We start from the raw sequence: 19,377 nt of genomic DNA on the forward strand, positions 1-19,377 counted from the left end.
GCCCATCTCAGTTCTGAGATAATTTCTTTAAAGTTCTGAATATTTTTAATCCAGTTCTCCTCAAATACATAATATATGTTTTCTACCAATTATAAATACATCATTTTTATTAATCTGATTTCAATAACATGCATTTGTATAATTACTGTACAATCAAAATAGACATTGACTTTACACAGTGTGTATGCTTTTATTTCAGCGATATTGTTCAGACACACTGCTCAACAAATCAAGCAAATAGGGAAATAAAAAGAAAAAAAAAATGAGGGGGAAATAACCTCTGGGAGGAAACAGAATCTCACAGTGTTTACAGACAAAAAAAAAACAAAAGAAAAATACTTATCGGAAAAAGGGTTTATTAATACATAGAAAATCCCCACAATAGTTGAAACACACTTTAGGAACTAGTAAACACGTTAAATAGAGTTGTGCCAATTACGCAGTGCCCAAGCATCTGCTTGCTCTTAATTAGATGGGGAGGTGAATGACCACTGTTTATTTTCATTTTCCTCATTAATTATGAAAAACTGCATTTAATTCATCTTGCATGGTGAGAGATTGGCTGCGCAGATGTAAGTCGTAAGGGAAGTGGCTCTCTGTAGGCAACCTGAACATAGAGCTCTGCCCAAGGGGACCCCTGGGTGGCACTGCACAGTAATGCATGCCGTAATTGTAATTTTTGCCATAGTCCAAGCTTTCTTCTTGCTTCAGGGAAAATATCCCATTATAGTTAATTGGGGGAGGACTTAAGGGACCTTCAAACTGTGGGCTGGCGCACTCGGGGGAAGTGCTTTCATAGAAGGACTCGTAAGCGTTGCAGTAATTGTAAGGTTTCATGGACTTGGAGTTGTCAAGAGTCCCGTGCCCCGGGGGGGTGCCGAGCTCGGGGCTGTGGTAGGGTGGGTAGAAGGTGGAGTAGGGCGAGCGGGTGTGATGGGCGCCTTCGCCTGCCTGGCCCATCAGGAAACTTCTGGCATTCAGCTGCAAGCATCCCGCCACCAAGTTTGTAGTTGGCTGGGACAGACCCTTGCACAAGTTTTGGACGAAGGTGAGCAGGTCGGGTCTCTTGCCAATTCGCAGGATTTCAGAAAGAGCCCAAATGTAGTTCTTGGCTAGTCTTAAAGTTTCTATTTTGGACAGTTTTTGTGTTTTAGAATAACAAGGGACCACTTTCCTTAAATTGTCCAGGGCATCGTTAAGGCCGTGCATCCGGTTCCTCTCTCTAGCGTTGGCTTCTTGTCGCCTGAATTTGATCCTTTCCATCCTTATCTTGCTTGTCTTTTTTTTCCGAAGACCCCTTCGCCTAGGCAAGCCATTTTCATCCTCCTCTTCTCTTTCTTCCTCCTCCTCCTCTTTTTCTGTGTCTTCTCCAGGAGATCTTTTAATATTCTTTCCTCGGAGCACGATCTGCTTCGAAAAGCTTTCTGGGTTCTTCATTTGCTTTTGGTCATCACTTTCTCTGGAAAACTTTCTGCACATCTGGGATTCTGGCATTACAACAGACTCATCAAACGGTAGTGTTAACATGGTTCTATAATCTTAAATTACCTGAAAGAATGCCAGCACAATATTTAAATACTTCAGTTTTTAAAGTTCGCCGACTTACATACACATCCTCATGCACCTTCCGTGCGTCTGCATGCACGCTCTGTGTATATGAGTGTGTGTGTGTGTATATATATAAATGCACAATCTATATTTTTTGCATAAAATGCCAGTTGCAAATGCTCACTTTTTAAAAAATAAAAGCTGTCCAGAATTTTAAAATGGCTCAAAACATTCAGGATCTTGGAACTAAAAAGCCACGTTTCTCACAGATAAGTATAGAGTAAATCAATATTTAAAATATACAATTAGCTCCCTCCTCATTTATCTTATTTTAAACAAGCCCTTCGAACCCTTGCCACTGTGGAATTCAAAGAAATGCAAAACATGATAAAGCAATACAAAAATTTCATTAATCCATATTCCCCTGGGTGAAAAAATGAGGAGAACAAGAGCAGCCTTAAAATTGAAAAATGACATATCTCTATTAACTGATGGGTAAACATTTTAAAATCACTTTTTGACTTATATTTCAAAGTTGTTTTTTTTCCCTCTACGTTTCTTCCCTTATGAATCAAGATATTAAACTCTAGTAAGTTAGAGTGGGTGAGAAAAAAAAAATAATGGAACATCCCCCCCATCACTAACATAGTTAAAACCAATTTTTTTTTCTAATGATTTGTATGAAAATCACATATGACTTATTTCATATTAAGACAAAAATCAGAATGATCTAACCCTAAAAATATTCAGATTAGAGTTAGGAAATAAAATTCCCCTACCTTTTTTTTTTTTCTTTTTCCCAGCAAAAATTCGAATTGATATTATCTGTTTAGTTAGAATCGACTTATTTGCTTTTTCTCTTTTTCTTTCCTCCTTTTTTTTTTTGCCCCCCATCAATTGTGGTGGGGGGGGGGGGGGGGGGGGGAAATTCCCTGCATGCTATAGCAGTGTTTATGTTCTGCGAGGCTCAGACATCTCCCTCCAGCCCGTGGCTGACAGGAGCGGTCTGTAGATTCTCACTGCAATCATGCACGTGTGCTCAGAATCCAGCCTGGAATGGGAAAATAATTTCCTTTTCCCAATTATTTTGCTTTTGTTTGCAGTTTGAGAGCAGCAAAAGCTTGGATCCCACAGTCCTCAAAGAGACAAGCAAAACGAATGCATGGACTTTTTTTAATAGAAAAAAACTAAACAAAACCCCCAGTCAAAGACTAACTCTATCAGTATTGTCTACACACTTGCAATATTACATAACACCAATGAAAGTATGCAATTGCATCAGAAGAATAAAATATTAGGAGGAGTTATTAGACAGTAAATAGCATACATAAAATACAAGACAATGATACTGTATCTTTAAACACTTGCATGCACACCCAGCATCAACTGAAATATATCTTTATTTGTATTACCTTAGCTTTTTATTTCATTCAACAATCAGTTTTCATTTTTTGCCTTCCAAATCTTTTCAGTCTGAATGTCGCATCGTCTCCTGGAGTCTAGATCTGTGTGTATCTGCACTATCTCATTGATCTCTAAAAAGTGACATTGATGCCAACTGCCAGAGCTGGTACCCATGCCATCTGCTAGTGACGTCACGGGGCAGAGAAAACCACGTGAGCCTTTCTCTTGGGACCTTCATTCTGCACTGATCATCTGGCATCCCTCTAAGTGGGTACCAGCATTCATGTATCAACACAGAAGGTTAGACTGATAGAAAAAAAAAAAAAAAAAAAGAAAAAATATCCGCACCAGCATTTCACATACAGTAGGTGCATTTCCACTGGAGCTGCTTCTTTTTAGCAGTCTAGCTGCACGGATAGACATGCCAACATTTGGTGCTATCCCTGCCTACAGGTACGGCTGCCCTGTGGTTGTTAATATAGTATTGTTTATACGAAAAGCGCTGTCTTGTATTGATCCGAGTCCCTCCGGTGCACCTGATACCCAGGAAAAAAAAAAAAGCAAGGAATGGAAGGCAGGAATGGGGAAGTAATGCCGGTGCTATAACACATAGCACGGTCACAAAAAGTAGTTTTTGTGTGATGCTGCTGAGAGCGATTTTTGGGGTGTGAGGTTTTTTTTGAGTGCCCCAGAGCACAGGATAACAAGAGCAAACCTTCTGCCGGCTGTAAGAAATCCTCCTTTCGCATCCCTCGGTGGTTTTTGACATTCCCGAAAGAAAAGAGGCATTTGTGGGAAACTGGATGTACAATGTGAAGATTTAACAAATAATGCCTTTTTTTTGGAAGCGCGTGACGGGGCTTGCTTATCCCCATCCTGCCCTGGTGCGATGCAACTGGGGCACACCTGCTCCCGTGGGGCGATGCGCTCACAGGCATTTCTCGGGGTGCTTGGAGGGTTTCCCTCTCTGCCAGATTTTCTCCACCTGCCTGGTCTTTTTGCAAACTCTTCCCTGAAATCTCTTTAAAAACTGAGTTCTTTCCCGTGGAAACACGCTCTTCCTCCTACTAAAATCTTCCCCCTGCTCTTCCATTTGCCTCCCTGGCTGCTCCCTTCGTTGTGCCCTTGTGTGTGTCAGCTGCCTCTCCTGTGCTCCCTGCTCTTCCTCCCTTAACCCTTTTGTCTCTTTCCATGGGCAAGAAACTGTTAAATGAGGCTGACAAAGCCTCTCGGCTCAGCCCTGCCATGGAGCTTATGGCAAACTCCACCTTGGTGTGTTTGGGGTTTGGGGGTTTTTTCATTAAGGAGTGGCGTGTCATGTATAAGCGATATCAAGAGAGTTACAGGGGGAATGATATGACATCTTAGAAACATTTTTTTTAAAGTTTGCTTTCATTATTATCACAAATCACTGCTTTTTAGTGACTAAGTAATCTCTATTTTAAAAAGTGAGCAACTGAGTATGCTTTTAGTATTAAAATAATCCCTGGCTGAACTGCTATTGTTATGGGTCTGTGTCAGCGTTTACATTATAATTCCTGGTTTTGAAGGGTTTATAACTCGTCTGCTTTAATTCACATTGGGCCCATACTTGGTATTAATGTTCTCAGCCCCAAACCAATTATTTTGTTTTCACAAAGTTTCATTTAAATCTCTTTGGCCATCTTTTTGAATAGAGAGAGGAACAAAAAATAAGGCAGCAGTAGAACGCTGTGTGTGAGTGGAGAGCGTGTTATGCACGTCTACGTGTATGTGCTCAATTATTTTAGAGCCTTTAATTAAAAAAAAACAAACCCTTACCCCAAACTTTGAATTTTTTTACAGAAGTGAGAAATATTGGGTCATTCATTCTTTATGGAGCTCAGGTCTCTTTTTTTTTTTAATTTTTATTTTTTAAGGCAAGTGTATTTGAAGTGAAAAAGATGTTAAAACTTAAGTGGCAACTGTTCAAAAGGAGCAAGAGCTGTACCATTCATAACATTCGTTTCATTTTATCCCAAATATTACAATCTGTGTAACAGAGGAAATGGTAGAATTCCATTATTCTCAATAGAAATTTATGTATTAAGATTTATGTTGTGGAAGGTCCTAAGGGTTGTCAACCTTTTCAAGGATTTTGCATATTCAGAGTATTATACAATGCATGATAATCTAAATATGCAAAGTCCTGAGGAACCAAACCCTGTTTCAATGCATACTAAAAATACTACAAGAAATTGAAGGAAAGGTTGACATTGTAGTGGCTCTGCATTAAGAGGACAGTCAAAATATCTGCTTTTATCGCCCAGCCACCAAAATACACTTTTATAAAAATATTTTCTCCCTCTTTTTTTTTATTGCTGAAGTAGTTTTTTTTTTTTAAAACTACTCAAATGTTATTGAAAAATACATTTTTGAATGGCACTTATACTGCTACTAAAAACAAAATAAATTAATTAGTTTGTGTTGAAGGATTCCCTCTGTAGTAGTAACATTACATTTTTGCAGATTCTTAATCCATCATTTGACCTTTTTAATATTTTCAAATAAATAGTGGAGAAACAAAATAGCTGAGATATCAAGGTTTAAAAAGCCTCTACTGTGCATGCATAATAACTTTTCATAAGGATTTTACTACGCATTTTGTATTATGGATCCATGATATGCAAATGTGTACTGCTGTTAATATGCATTCACAGCATACCCCATAACTGCTGCTTTGCTGTCTACTGTGAATGCATGTTAAGAATAATACACAAAACACAGTTAAATGCACTCTACAAAACGGCTGCACGGCACCAAATACGTTACTGAACACATACCACAATTTTTTCTTCCTGTGCCCAAGTGGTATTGTTTTGAATTATAAGTGATTCTATTTCAAATGCAATATTATTATAATATATTTAACACAGACAAACATTAACAGATTCACTGAAATAATACTGAGTTCAAAGGAGTGCAGAACCTCCACGGTGCATCAGGGGGACTGACCCAAACTGCACTGCAATCAATGGGAGTCCTTCCAATAACTTCAATACGCTGTCATCGGATCTCCAGGGAATGTCTCTACTCTCTTCTTTTTTCTTTTTCTTTCTTTTTTTTTTTTTTAAATAAATTTTTTCATCGCCCTCTCCCACCCTCCCTGGGCCATATCTCCCAGTTGTGCTGTAACAGGAGAACCGCATCAGAATGAAGGAACTCTAATGATGTTTGCTCAGGATCAGTTTGGTGTGTGACAGTCTGGGTTATTCATTGGTAGCAATGGGACCTCGTGGGCAGTGGGGGGACTGTTCAGAAGGGGGAGAGTTAGCTAAATCTTCTTCTTTTCCTTGGTTCCTCATCTTTCTAATGTAAGCACTAAACATCACAGCAGTTCTGCTCCTCACAGCATGGAAGATCATAGTGACAATCCTGCAATGCCAAACTCCCTCTTCCTCACTCACAACCTGGTGTGAGTTTGCCTTCCTGCCACAGCACCTGTGTGCACAGCCCAAACACCTGGGGAGGACCAGAAATACCTGCTCCAAGCCAGCTCGCCTCTGGGCAGGCTCCGGCAGTTGGTGTCTGTGCCAGAACCCGACTGTACGTGTCCAGTGGGGTTGGACTCCCAGCTTCCCTCGGCAGTCACCTCCGCTGCCTTGGGAGTGAGACTGGGGGAAAATGTATGTCTAGTGCATCCTAAATAACAAAGCTAGACCATGAGGGGCAAATAAATGGGTAACAATATGAAAAACAGTGGCTCCTGGCTCCGGTCTCCTGCTGAGTTCAGAGCTCAGGGGGAGGTGGGAATACCTGTTTGGGTTTTTTCTGTGATGTGTGTCCCTGTTCAGGGATGACCTAGCTGTTTTCTGCATCTCTGTATCCCCAGCACACTGCTGTAGACTATGGACAGCTCTGTGAGGGGAACCTGCTGTTCCCATCAAGTTGGCTAAGCCTTCTCCCACTAGTGGCAGGATGATGTACAGGATGATGTATGTCCTTCTCCAAGAAGAGATTAATGAAGACACTAATAAGGACCTCCAGCTTCAGAGAACTAACCTACATTAGTTCAAGAGGATTCGGTTCAGTCTGAAAACGTGATTTTAACCCATCTGCTAATGCTGCAAAATATTATAAACGTGCTTTGCACTATCTAAGCCCCCTGCAATGAGCATTTACTTCTTGCCCTAGTCAGACATCCTTAGTTTTATGTTTTGAATAGGCTGTTAGGGACAAATATGAAAGAGCTGCAGAGGGGTTAGTTACTCTGTTTTAATGGGAGTCGCTTGAGTAAAACATGAATTTAGAGTCTGAAAATGGACTCTAATACTAATTGCTTATGGTTAACCAAAAATGAGTTTGTGACTAGAAATTGCTCTAAGATTTCTGAAACACGTGACTAGAATGGGTCCAATTTAGGTATGCCATACATTTGGCATAATCCTGTTAATTTTGAGCTGCTCCTGTCTTACACTAATATAAATGAGTTGAGAGAGAGTGGGACCAAATAGTCTTGAAATGGAAAATAGACTTTTTTAAAAAAAGTGTTCTACCCTAGAAAAGTAATGGCATGATATAGCCTGAAAGTTTTATTACGAGATTAAGAGGTGATATGTACCTTGCAGAAATATGGCATTTAAGGTACTTCTCTGTCTGGGGAAAAATTCTCTAATCAGACCAGTCATGTAGCTGTGTCACTTCTTGAAACTGTAGGGGGTTAAGATCATTCCTATTGCTTTGTGGCATGAAGCAACCCTACAGCACATCTGAGAAACTGTTTTTTTTTTAATTCATACTTGGTGACTGGGGTTGTCACACTCTTTGCTACTCTGCCTTGAGGATGCTCTGAGATCAGTAAGTTCAGCAGCCTTTAGAGGCTGCAGCAGGGACACTTGGCTGTAGCACACACCCTGATGATGCTGATTAGTGTCTACTCTTTAATGGCAATCTCTGTCAAACAGCTAGTTAGTGATGCTGCTTTTTTCTCCCGTTCTTCTGTTGGTGCCTACAGTGATTCACAGGCATGCTTCCTCCATGTTTCCATTTTGAAAATGTCTCTGTCCCCATCAAAGCATGATTTTTGGGATGGACCTTGCAGCTGGTCCCTTCTAGAAGAGTTAGTGTGGGGGTGTGTGACCCTGGAAGAGACCTGCATTGCTTACCCCTCCCCAAGCAGACCCGATGTCTATGATGCATGCTTTTTCTTCCATAAACCAGGTCACTCCTTCTTTATAAAATCTCTGAGGCTGATGGGCTGCTTTCCTCTCCCCGCTGCAAATCTCCCCCAGCAAGAGGCACCTGATGGGATGTTCTCCCTGGATCACCCATATGGGTGTTCCCGATACTTTTTCTCCCTTCCTGCAGCCTTCTCTCTGTGAGAGGATTACCTGTTGCGCAGGAAGCGACAACACGCTGAGCCCTACGTGGCAAGGCGACACTGGGGCAAAGCCCCTCTGGGAAGTGGTGGGAGCTCTGAGCACGTGATGACAGCACCGACTCAGTTAGAAGAGCAGAACAGCCTTACAGAAAGCACATGCTGAGATGAGCTGTTTGCTTAGGACTACACATCATGCTCTAAATTAAATGTGAGATGCAAGGAAATAGAGAAGTTGAATTAACATTGACTTGAGGGAAGTGCAAAGTAAAACCTAAGAGTAACGTCAGCTTCTGGCGGACAGTTCTCTCCCAGGAGACTATAGGATGTTTTGTAAGGGGAACTTTGTAAAAGATCCTTGCAAAGTTTATTAAAAACTCTGACATTTCCATTATTTGCAGCAGACCTTTGAAACTCAGCAGGGAGAAAGCCCTCAGGCTAGAGAAATGACTTTTCTTTACCCCCATGAAATTTTATCCAGGTTCAGGTGAGCTGTAAGCTCCTAAGAATCATCATTTCCTTTCTCTTGCGTGCACTCCTCAGGCAAATTTTAGCAACATGCTGAAATAATGTCTGAACATCTTAGGAAAAAAAAAAAAAGACCTTAGAAATAACAATTCCTTTAAACCTATTTTGAAAGCACATTGAGTAGCTGACAGTAGAAAATGCCAGAGCTATAGTTGCCTATGAAATCTCAATTCTCTCTCTTATGTACAAATACACAGGTAGTTTCTTAACAGCAGAGCTCAAATGAGGTGCTTGTTTTTATGAAATAATATTAAGTGTGGGGCAGGATGACTCAGGCTTACTGTAATGTGAATATCTCCTCATTTTGGTTAGCTTTCTATTATCTGAATTTATAACCCTTCTTGGATGGAGCTCTTCCTGAGATACCAGTCTGATGAAGAGGAGTAAATTTTCCTTTCAAAAAGTAGAGGAGCTGTGCAATCAGGCATCCCAAGCTGTTAATGAAATATGGCCTCCCTCATGTTTCCCAAATCTGTGTTACACTTTTGACTCCTCCTAGCAGCTGTGATTGCCAACCAACACCTGAAACATGTGATAATGTGTGTACTTAAAAAACCTTACTGGAGATCTTTCCTTATCAAAAAGAAAGGTAATTTGGGGTTAAAAAAAACCCCAAACAAGAAACCCACGAACCTAATCCAATGCTAAAATTAAATGTTTATCTTTGTAACGCTCCTATGAAGCAGGGAAATGCTACTTTCCAGGAGGAAAACGGAAGCACAAGAATCTTGTGGCACAGATCCTGAACTTGTTCCACTGATTTATGGTGAGGGTGACCAAACACTGGAACAGGCTGCCCAGAGAGGTTGTGGAGTCTCCTTCTCTGGAGACATTCAAAACCCGCCTGGACGCGTTCCTGTGTGATATGGTCTAGGTAATCCTGCTCCGGCAGGGGGATTGGACTAGATGATCTTTCGAGATCCCTTCCAATCCCTAACATTCTGTGATTCTGTGATTCTGTGATTTAAAATGCTCAACGCAAACGTTAGGAGTAATAAAGAACCCAATGTCTATTTGATAAACACTCCAGAAATTATTTTTCAGAAGCAGATTAGATAAAGCGTACAGTCACTGGATCCTCTAGCCTTCCTGTTCTTTCCTGTTACACAAAACTATATGTATCTCCACTGATTTGAAGGCAGTTGAAGATGGACAGCAATATACTTTGGAGGATCTTGACCATCACATTATACCTCAAGACCAAAGAAAGTTTTTCACAGCTGAGAGTGGAATCCAGGTCACATGAGACGTTTTACCCACGGGATCAATTTTCTCCTGACAGTACTGGAGATTTGGTGGCAGAATTTCACCACAAATAGAACAGGATTTTTATAAAACTCTTTTCTGGATTCAATCCCCAAGCTTCTGAGAAAGTGAAAGGCACAGCCAATTTCAGCTCAGCTGTAAAATGGTGCTGAATTCAGATTGGGCTGTAATGATATTTTTCCAAAATAATTTTGAAAATTGATGTTTAAAGAACATTTTTTCAGTGATGAATGAACAATTCTGTTACTTCTAGCTGCTTTTAGATCTGCTTTTAGAGTAACTGATGTTTCTCATCTTTATAAAAACCCATTTTAATGTGTTTTTCACCAAATTTCCTGGGCAAGTGGACACACTGATGTTGTAAGCTGTAAATTTCCTAGATTCCCATTGTAAGCCTCATAATTTTCCTAGGACAGAGTAAAGAGGAGAAGATTAAAAATAGAGCGATGGTTCCCATCTATTCAAGTACACAACCAAAAGAAGTAGAGCTCAAGAGAGGATTTTGCTTATAGAGGCATAGATGTTCTTGGTAAGATCTGTGGACATCCTCTCAGAAGCAACATTGTCTAACAACAGTCAATAAAATTTGCCAAAATCAACTTGAAGTTATGACATGCCATAAATAGAGGTGAGGTTATCATGAATTTAAGTACAAGCTGAAGTAAACAGTAGTTTCAGTAATCTCCATCTCTTTCTGTCTCTTATGTCTGCGTGATCTCGAAGGAGTTGTGCAAGCCCTACAGCTTGCCAGCTTCCTCAGTCACCAGGCATCATGAAAATCAGTGTTTCATGCCACAGCCTTGAGCACACAGTGTTGTTTTTTGGAGGTAACCACACTTCAAAGCGCTCTCACCTTACAGGGTGCGCAAAGGAAATCGAGCAGTATCTTTTGGCAGCCCTGAGTTTTCATTTCAGTCCTTGGGCTAGCTGAGGACTGGTTGAATCTCCAAGCAACCATGGCCAGAGCGCACCTGGAAGTTTGGCAAAAAGCCTTCATTTCTGGCCAAATTCCCTTTCCTAAGAAGGGAGCGTGGCTTACTGAGCCTGAATCCTGTTTGCATTTCCCCTCTCTTGTACTAGTTGCCATGTAAGCTGACTTTCTACCTGTCTTGCGTGGCCTTACTGGGGACCTGACCCTTTAAGCTCTTGAAGTAATGAGTAAAGGTCATAGAAAACACCGTTTGCAAAATGCTAAAACAGTCAGGGGTCAGCAGGAACAGTACTGAATATGCATATATTTTTGCAAGTTAGGAATCGTTTTTTTCTTTTTTTTTTTTTTCCCATGATATTGTTCATAGTGTCAGCCAGTATGTATCTGGCCTTATTTTGGTTTCTTCATTACCATCTTTAATTCGACTGCTATTTTTGGAGAAATACTTACTGCAGTTTGATTCATTATTGCTACAGTGTGACCAGGAGAGAAAAAATATACACTTTACAAAGTGTTCAAAGATATGCATTCTGAAGAGTGTGCTATAATATGTTCAGGGCCTCATTCCTATGTTCAGGAGTTTTATGCATGGCTTGGGTTGGAATTCAAAGTGCACTTTCTGCCTAGAGAGGCGTGCTGGCTTCTGCATTCTGCTTTTGGACCTGTAAGGCATCTCACTATATAAAACTATTTAGGTAAAATTTATCTCGAGAGTATTTTGCTATGAATTTTGAAGACAGCCATGTGGAGAACATTTGCTGTCACCAGCAGATGGTGACTGGAATAGCCATCTCTCCCTGTACCTCTAAGCCCTCAGAAAGTGTGAACACAGGCACTGCAGTACCGATTTGGTGAAGTGATAGAGGAAATACACTCAGCGTTACAGCGTGGGGCCAGATCCTGAGATTCTGAGCTCCTGCATTATGTCTTGAAGGCAAGGTGTTGGGAGAGTAAAATCTGTGAGGTTCAGGTTGGTGGGGTTTGAAGTAAATACTGATTTTCATTGCTTTCCATTCAGTCTGTTACTCATTTGCTTCTTGTGGCACCAACTAACATCAATGAGGTTTTTTTTGCAAAGACTGTGCAAATGCTCTGACTCCCTTGGAAAGAGAAATTTTGATTATGAACAAGATATTTGCAGTTTGATCTTGTAACGTGAAGTGGCAGAAAATGGAACATGTTTTCTTTCAGAAGATTGCGTAGACTTTTCAGCATAAAACTTTGTGTATTATGTGCATTATAATGAAATTTCATTCTGAGAATAAGACATTTAGGAAAAGTAAGGTCTTTAATTAATTTCAAAGGAACTCAAAAGGATAATTCTTTTCAAAAATCATATATAATACATAAAATCAACACCAGAGCAATTTTTTTTTCAAAATGAGACATTTCAATTGATGTAAAACAAATATTTACTGAAAATTTTGCATTGTGAAACACATTTTTTTTTCCTTTGCTTTTGATTCATATCTGAAGGAAAGCAAATTAAGAAATGTAAGCTTTCTCCAAACAAAGAAATGTCTCAGTTTGCCTACTGTACCAAAATCCCTATAGCACCTGGGCTAAATCAGTGTTTCCAAAAGGCAAACCTCTTTCAGTAATGTATTCTGGATTTGCAGTTTTCACTTTATTAATCCATTTCTCTATCATGTACTATATCCTATAATTCAGATAACCTATTCTTGTTATTTAACTACCGTATGTAAATGTTTCTACATGCTCCTCAAATTTTTTTTTTCTTTAATAATCAGCAATTCTCTGAAGTGGCTGTTCAGGCTCCTCTATACCCTCAATTCCATTTTGCCAAACACAACACAAAAAAAAATAGCTTTTGTTAAAAAGTTTAATGTTCTTAATTAGTAGAATTGTCAGACTAATTAGAATACCAATTAGAATTGGCAGGGCTATCGTTAATTTGGAAGCGCTGTGGTCTAGTGTTAATCGCTATTAAACCTTAGAGTTTGTGAAAGAGAGGGAGCAAGGAGATGAACACACACATGCAGCTTCCCTCCCCTCCCATTTTAAATATTAAGGGTCCATAACCACAATGATCCATGCTGTCAATGTGTATTTAGGGACCGTTTAATCCATGGAGACCTTGATGTAAATTTAATAACTGTTTATGCACAAAAGTAGCATTGCGGAATAAAAACTCAGAACTTTTATTTGTGTGCTGCTATTAAAATGGCAAAATCCCATCAGTGGCTGGAAAAGATACTCAAAGCACCAAGGACTTCTTATCGGAAACGTGCAAGAGAAATCCACTTTACTTGCTTTTACTTTTGGTACTGTGAAAGTTACTTTACACTTCTTACAGTACATGGCAAATAAAGATTTCACAGCACTGTACATACTGAAATTAAGCTTCAGTGCCTGCTGGTTCAGTGAGTTCGTATCGGTGTGTCATAGATGGAGGAGATATCACTCAAGTTCCCATGGTGAGTCAGATGTACAGTGGGAAATACACTGAGAGCTCTGCAACTTTTGGTCTCCAGATCTAACCCACATGCACATGTGCCCTTCCCATTGACCTAATTCTAACTTTTAAGTGGTGAGAAGATTGTGGAGTGAAATAATTTTATTTTTCAATCTCAAAGGAAAATAAACAAACTTCTAGTCAAACTACGTACTTAAAACATCTGTTCCTGACTGAAACCATAAGGACAAGTTCCCAGAGGTGGATGTTGTGAACATTGCTGTGAATTCCATGTACAATGCTACCATGCGCACAGAGCCCGGTTTATATCTGCAAGCAATTAGGAAAAAAGGGTGCTCAGGCAGCTAGAGAAGCACACAAGAGTCTGATGTGTCCAAGTCCCAAGTACAAATGTAATATTTCCTAGGTACAATATTTACCACTTTAATGTTTTCTCCAGCTGGGCCGATTGCCTTCCAAAATCTCTTACCGGTGATAGATTTACGCAAGAGTGATGGTACTGATCATTATTTATCTGGGGCAATGGTGGTATGAGCTAGAAGAGGATAGACAGAGGGCAGAGTAGAAAAAGGAAAGGTCAGTGACACTGTGTCTATGGAGCATGCAGATATCCTATTGGTAATGCAGCACAGCGTAAAAATTTTTCTGTTCCTCTCCAGCCTTATCTAGCTCAAGTATTTTTCGATTTACAGCACAGCCAGTTCATAGTCTGATTGATAAAATCCATCCAGACCCAACTGTGCTGCCTCTTTTGTTCCAGAGAAACTGAATAATTCATTCCGAAGGAAGTCAGATGTTTAACTTGCATCTTGTAAGTGCATGATCAAGAAATCTTTGCCTTGGTCAAACGGCATCTTGTGAACTAATGCTTTATTTAACCTCTGCTTATGTAAAGCTATAGTTGAATATGACACATATGTGTGTCTTTGCTCTTGCAGAAAAAAAAAGGTATGAATTTACATGCTTTATATAGGAAAAGGGATTTAATAATCAGCTCCAAACTCAACCTTCATAGTTCCTATCATGTTACTGCTCAAAGCTAAAATTTGATCCTGCATAAGTAAAACACTGAAAAAGAAAAATAATTAAGACACAGTAGAAGAAATCAACTGATGAAAAAATGATTTAACTGAAAGCTAACATTTTAATTCAGTTTTTCAGTAGGTAAGCTAGGTAGTGAATGTTAAAGAACTACGTACAAACCATTTTGCTCTCTGCTCTATATGTTAGAGGGCAATTCAAATGACAAACTAAAAGAGGAACTAAATATTAGTAATTAGTTAACAACAACCACCACAAAAACTTTTCTCCCAAAGCCAACCTTTTTAAACATGTAAGAATCCTTCCAAAACCCTCGTTGATTTATTTTTTTTTAGCAATTTTTATTGACAGTGGGTCTTTTTCTTTGTTTAAGTACTAGTACACTTATTTCAAGGCTTTGGTTTTGAGCTGCCTAAACACTGTAGGCAATGTGGTCAAGCCAACTTGAGACTGCTAGGACATATAAAACCCCACCAAAAGTTTACTCCAAATCCATCAGTCTCATTTCAGTGAGAGTTTTTCCAATTAGGGAACGAAAAGAGATTCCTGTCGTCTTAGGCTGCTGCAATCTTTGCTCTCAACCACATATTACATGCCATAACTTCAGGTCTTTGCCACTTAATCTTGCAGAGCCCAAAACATTATTTCCTTTTTGTCCAGGCAGGCACATGCAACCATGGTGATGCTAAAGATGACAGTGAAGGTAGGGGCTTTTCACTGAGCTCAGCTCCAGGTGGACTACACTCAGCACCAACATCACATTAGATGGGTGATGAATAACAACCCTGCACATAAAAGTGAAGCTGTGCAAGGGACTCACTTACCCCCCAGCTTACTGCTCAGTAGCTGCCTGAGTGAAAGCCGACTGTCTAAGCTTGCTTTTAGAGAACGGGAAGAGGAGGCACCATTTTCTCCTGGGGTCTCTAAACTAAGGTCAATGAATCACCTTCCACTACTATCCACTAACTCTAGAGATGGTTCTAGAGTTCGTTCCAGCAACTAGAGCTGGTTGGAAATCCTTTGGCAGAAAAATTTCCTCATGATAAAGCTGTTATCACAAATCAGAATTTTCTTGGGCATGTTTCATCGTTAGTGAAGTCTCTTGATTATGTGCTCAGAAAGACAACAACCAGTCCTTTGTGGCGTCAATAAATCTCAGCAGGAATAATCTCTTTGTTGGACTGCCCCAAAAATATATATTTGTCTAGTCAGTTAAATGTCATTGTGTCCTGTCCTAGAAGACACACTGTGTCATGCGAGCTTTGGTGTAGGCCCCAGTTCTTCTTTATGGCTTTTGTTCTGTGGTCATAATGCGTTTTCCAGGGTGCAGTGCAATCCTGCCTCTGAATGGCCATCCCTCTGTATCACTATGTGCAGCTGGGGCAGGAAGCCGGGCTTGCAGGTGGGGGGGCTGCTCCTGAGGAAAACTCCCACGACAACAAGTGCCGTTGGAGAAACAGGCATTTCTCTGTTTTAAGTGTCTGGCAATGAGCTGTTGGTTCCTACTTTGTACATCAAAGCTGAAAAGATTCAGCTTATGAAATTTAAATATAGTTTTTCAGTTTAAACTACTGTTAGGGAGTGTAACAATCAAATATTGCAATGTTTCATCACGGCTGGGATTGAAGATAAACATGGAAATTTTGGGATAACTCACTGGAAGAATACTCTGATTTTGGTTTATCTTTAGCTATCTCAAGGTGCCTTGCAGCCACAACTCCATTTTAACCTGTCACATACCAGGCTCAGTGCTTCTGCCTCAGTGCAGTACAGTGAAGTATCCCCCAACAAAGGTGAGCAAAGGACTTTGAAATACAATAAAAGAAAGTAAGCCAGACCTTTTTATCTCTGGCAGGGATGTGGTGGTTCAGTTCCACTTTTCTGACCTGCACCAGTGGAAGTCCTCCTCCCTGAAGCACTGACCTGCTTCACACCTTGATTTGCATGAGAGATGCTTGTTGCTGCTGCCTTCCTTGGGCAGCTGCAACCACAGCGTCCGAGCCCTCGTCTCCCACCGTTGCTGTAAATCGCTACATTCTCCTGGCCTGGCCTCAAGTCTGGTTCCCCATGCAGCTGCCCTCTCTGAGCTATGGTGGCGGTGCTGCATCGATGTGGTAGCAGAGAGGGAAGCATTGCTCTGCTCCTCTGAGAGAGATGAACAGCAGTCTCAGTTTGCTTCTCCATATATCTTACCACTTGGGTGAGAAGGCATCCTTGTGCTTGGAGTGCCTGGAGGCAAAGAGCTGCGGTCATGGAGCTTTGGTATAGATAAATGATTTTCCCTTTTTACTGCTATTTCCCCAATCATTATTTTTATTTTTTGCTTAGGTGGTTTGCAGTTATCGTACTTATTCATTCTATTGTTTGCCTTTAGGGCTTCACTGTGCCTTTTCTCCACCATTATTCTGTTGTCCTTTTTTTCCCCCCAGTGATTTTATATGTAATCTTCATTTTAATCTAGTCTGATAGTTGTCCTCTTGTCCATTGTAGATGCAATTGTTTCTAAAGAGATTTACAATATTAATTAATTTGTTTGGTGCAAAAGACCTATGCCACCTCTTTTGCTCAAGTGATCAAGTTTTCTTTACCTTTTTTTAATCCCCTTTTTAATTCTAGCCTTGTAAAGAATTAGGAGAGAGACTAAATCAACGGCCAAAAGTCATCCATTCCCATAAGAGGAAGAACCATGTAGGGATACAGTCCACAGCTGAGAACACAGGAATTTTTCCTGTTTGTATAGACCTAAGATCGGTCTCATCTTGTATTTATTTTCTGGCAATATCCATTGCTGAAGAGAGACTCCTAAAGTGTGGACATGAAGGTTAAAAAGAGATTACCCTTGTTAAGTCTCAGCCCCTTCTCTAACAGTTGCTGAATTCTGTGAGCCCTGAAGCATGACCCGAAAACGTTATTGTAATTAATTATGGTAACTCTGATATGCATATCAATTCCTTTTTGCAAACATACATTTTTGAAATCCACTTCTTGTGGCAGTAGGCTCTCCAGCCTAAGTACAGGCTGAGCACTGTCCATTTAGGGTGCTTTATTTTGATTTTTTTCTGTTTAAAACTCCTATTGTGTATGAGCAAATCTGTTGCATCTCAGATCTAGCAAAACAGCAACATTTTAGCCGTCCTTTTCCCTCTTTTCCATCACCGAGCCTTTTACTCCTCGATTTAGAATGAAAAGGACCTTGTTCAGAACCCATCACAATCCTTGATGAATTTCTGGCAGTGGTTGCTGTACTGCCATAAGGGTTCCTACTTCTGTGCCCTTCCTCCAGACATCACTGAGTCAGTGTGCTACCGAGGACAAGGCTGCAAATTAGCTCAGCGTGGTACGCGTTCTGTTGCACTGGGGCCACCGGTCCTTCCCTCAGCAAGGGAGGGGGGTCTTTAACCCTTAAAAAAAAAAATGCTGAAAGTATTGCCCCAGCACTGTGCATGTGGAAAGCATTCACCTGGAAGCAGCAGAGTGATTCTATGCAGGTGCCGTCCTCCTCCAGAGCAGGGCAATGGAAAAGGATTTCACTGTAGTTCTTGTCTGTGCTTTGCTCACGTTAAATGCTTTTTAAATAGGACACTAATAAATAGTGAATAATATATAGCAAAAATGCTAACAGAAGTCAATAGCAAGTGTGCTGGTTTACTTGCCAACAAAAAACAAAAGTGAAAATGTTAACTTGTGAACGCTGCTCTCTGTATGAAGAAGTGCCATGTTCCAAGCATAAGTGCAAACTAAAACCCCATTTGTGTGAATAGCTAATTATAAGGGTGAAAATACTGTCAATCTTAACAGTCATCTGGGTTTCATCTTGGATGCCAAACGGGTCTTGCTGTCCTATATGTTAAGAAAAGTCTTAATTTCACAGCCCTGACAGGAGAATAAATATCAGCCAGAAGTAACTGAAAGGGAATAAACATAGACTATCATGATGGAATTTTTATTAGCATGACTTTTTTCTAACTATATGTAAGTATTTTGAATCAAGACAATATTATTCAGAAATAAGTATTAACAAAACTTTCTTAGCTGTTTTATGAGCACAATCAAAAAAAAAAGAAAAAAAGATTATTTGGTTCACAGTGCCTGTTATGAGGGAGCTTACTGCAATTTGCAAAAGATGCGTGGCTTTTGAAGCTTTCTAATAGAAGCTAACCCATCAAAGGGTCTAGAGACTTTGTCAAATGTCTTAAGTTATATCGCATGTCCCAGTGCAATTGCGATTTAAATGTAACTCTTTAAAGAACACTACAGACAACCAGAACAAAGTTCCATTACTATCTCGTACCTACTCATTATTAAAGAGTTACCTGTGGAGTTTTGTCAAAACCTTTACATATTAATCTCTGAAAACTTGTAGGGAAAAAAGAAAAAACAACCAAAAAACTGCTTTTTAAACATCAATCAAAACTCAGGGCAGATGGGGAGGACTGTACGCTATAACAAACAATTTGAATCCCACGTGACGGGATGGTCACAAAGGTGGTTTGCTTTTAAATAAATATTTTAATTTACATTATGTTAAATGGCATAGCCATTAGTGCATATTAGTATTTCAAGCAAAGGTGGCAACTTTTTAAAAATAAATTTTATCTTTGGCTGTTCCATAAACTGCCTGGTCAATTTAAGTTATTTTAGTTTTCCGTTTCCTCTGTTTCCCAGAAACCTAAGTCACAGGACTTTAGATTATCAGTTCAGCAGTATTTTACTCCAGTGTTTGGATAGGAAAGATAAATAAATAAGAAAGAAACTATCCAAGGGTTCCAAACTATGAGAAAAATGCACAGCTCAAGTTCTGGTTAAACCTAGCATGATAAAGGCTCTTGGAATTTAATTACCTGTAAACCTCATTTATTGTTTCAATTTAAACCCAATAAACATAAA

General features: G+C 39.9%; 1 protein-coding gene across 1 annotated transcript; it reads right to left on the reverse strand.

Annotated features, from left to right (window-relative positions):
* Positions 1-513: 513 nt before the first annotated feature.
* NEUROD6 (neuronal differentiation 6) lies at positions 514-1,527 on the reverse strand. The gene has a single exon (XM_068405317.1). The coding sequence runs from the start codon at positions 1,525-1,527 to the stop codon at positions 514-516; it is 1,014 nt and encodes a 337-aa protein (XP_068261418.1).
* Positions 1,528-19,377: the final 17,850 nt, after the last annotated feature.

The sequence above is a fragment of the Nyctibius grandis genome, chromosome 7, assembly GCF_013368605.1.
Source record: "Nyctibius grandis isolate bNycGra1 chromosome 7, bNycGra1.pri, whole genome shotgun sequence".
Taxonomy (NCBI): domain Eukaryota; kingdom Metazoa; phylum Chordata; class Aves; order Nyctibiiformes; family Nyctibiidae; genus Nyctibius; species Nyctibius grandis.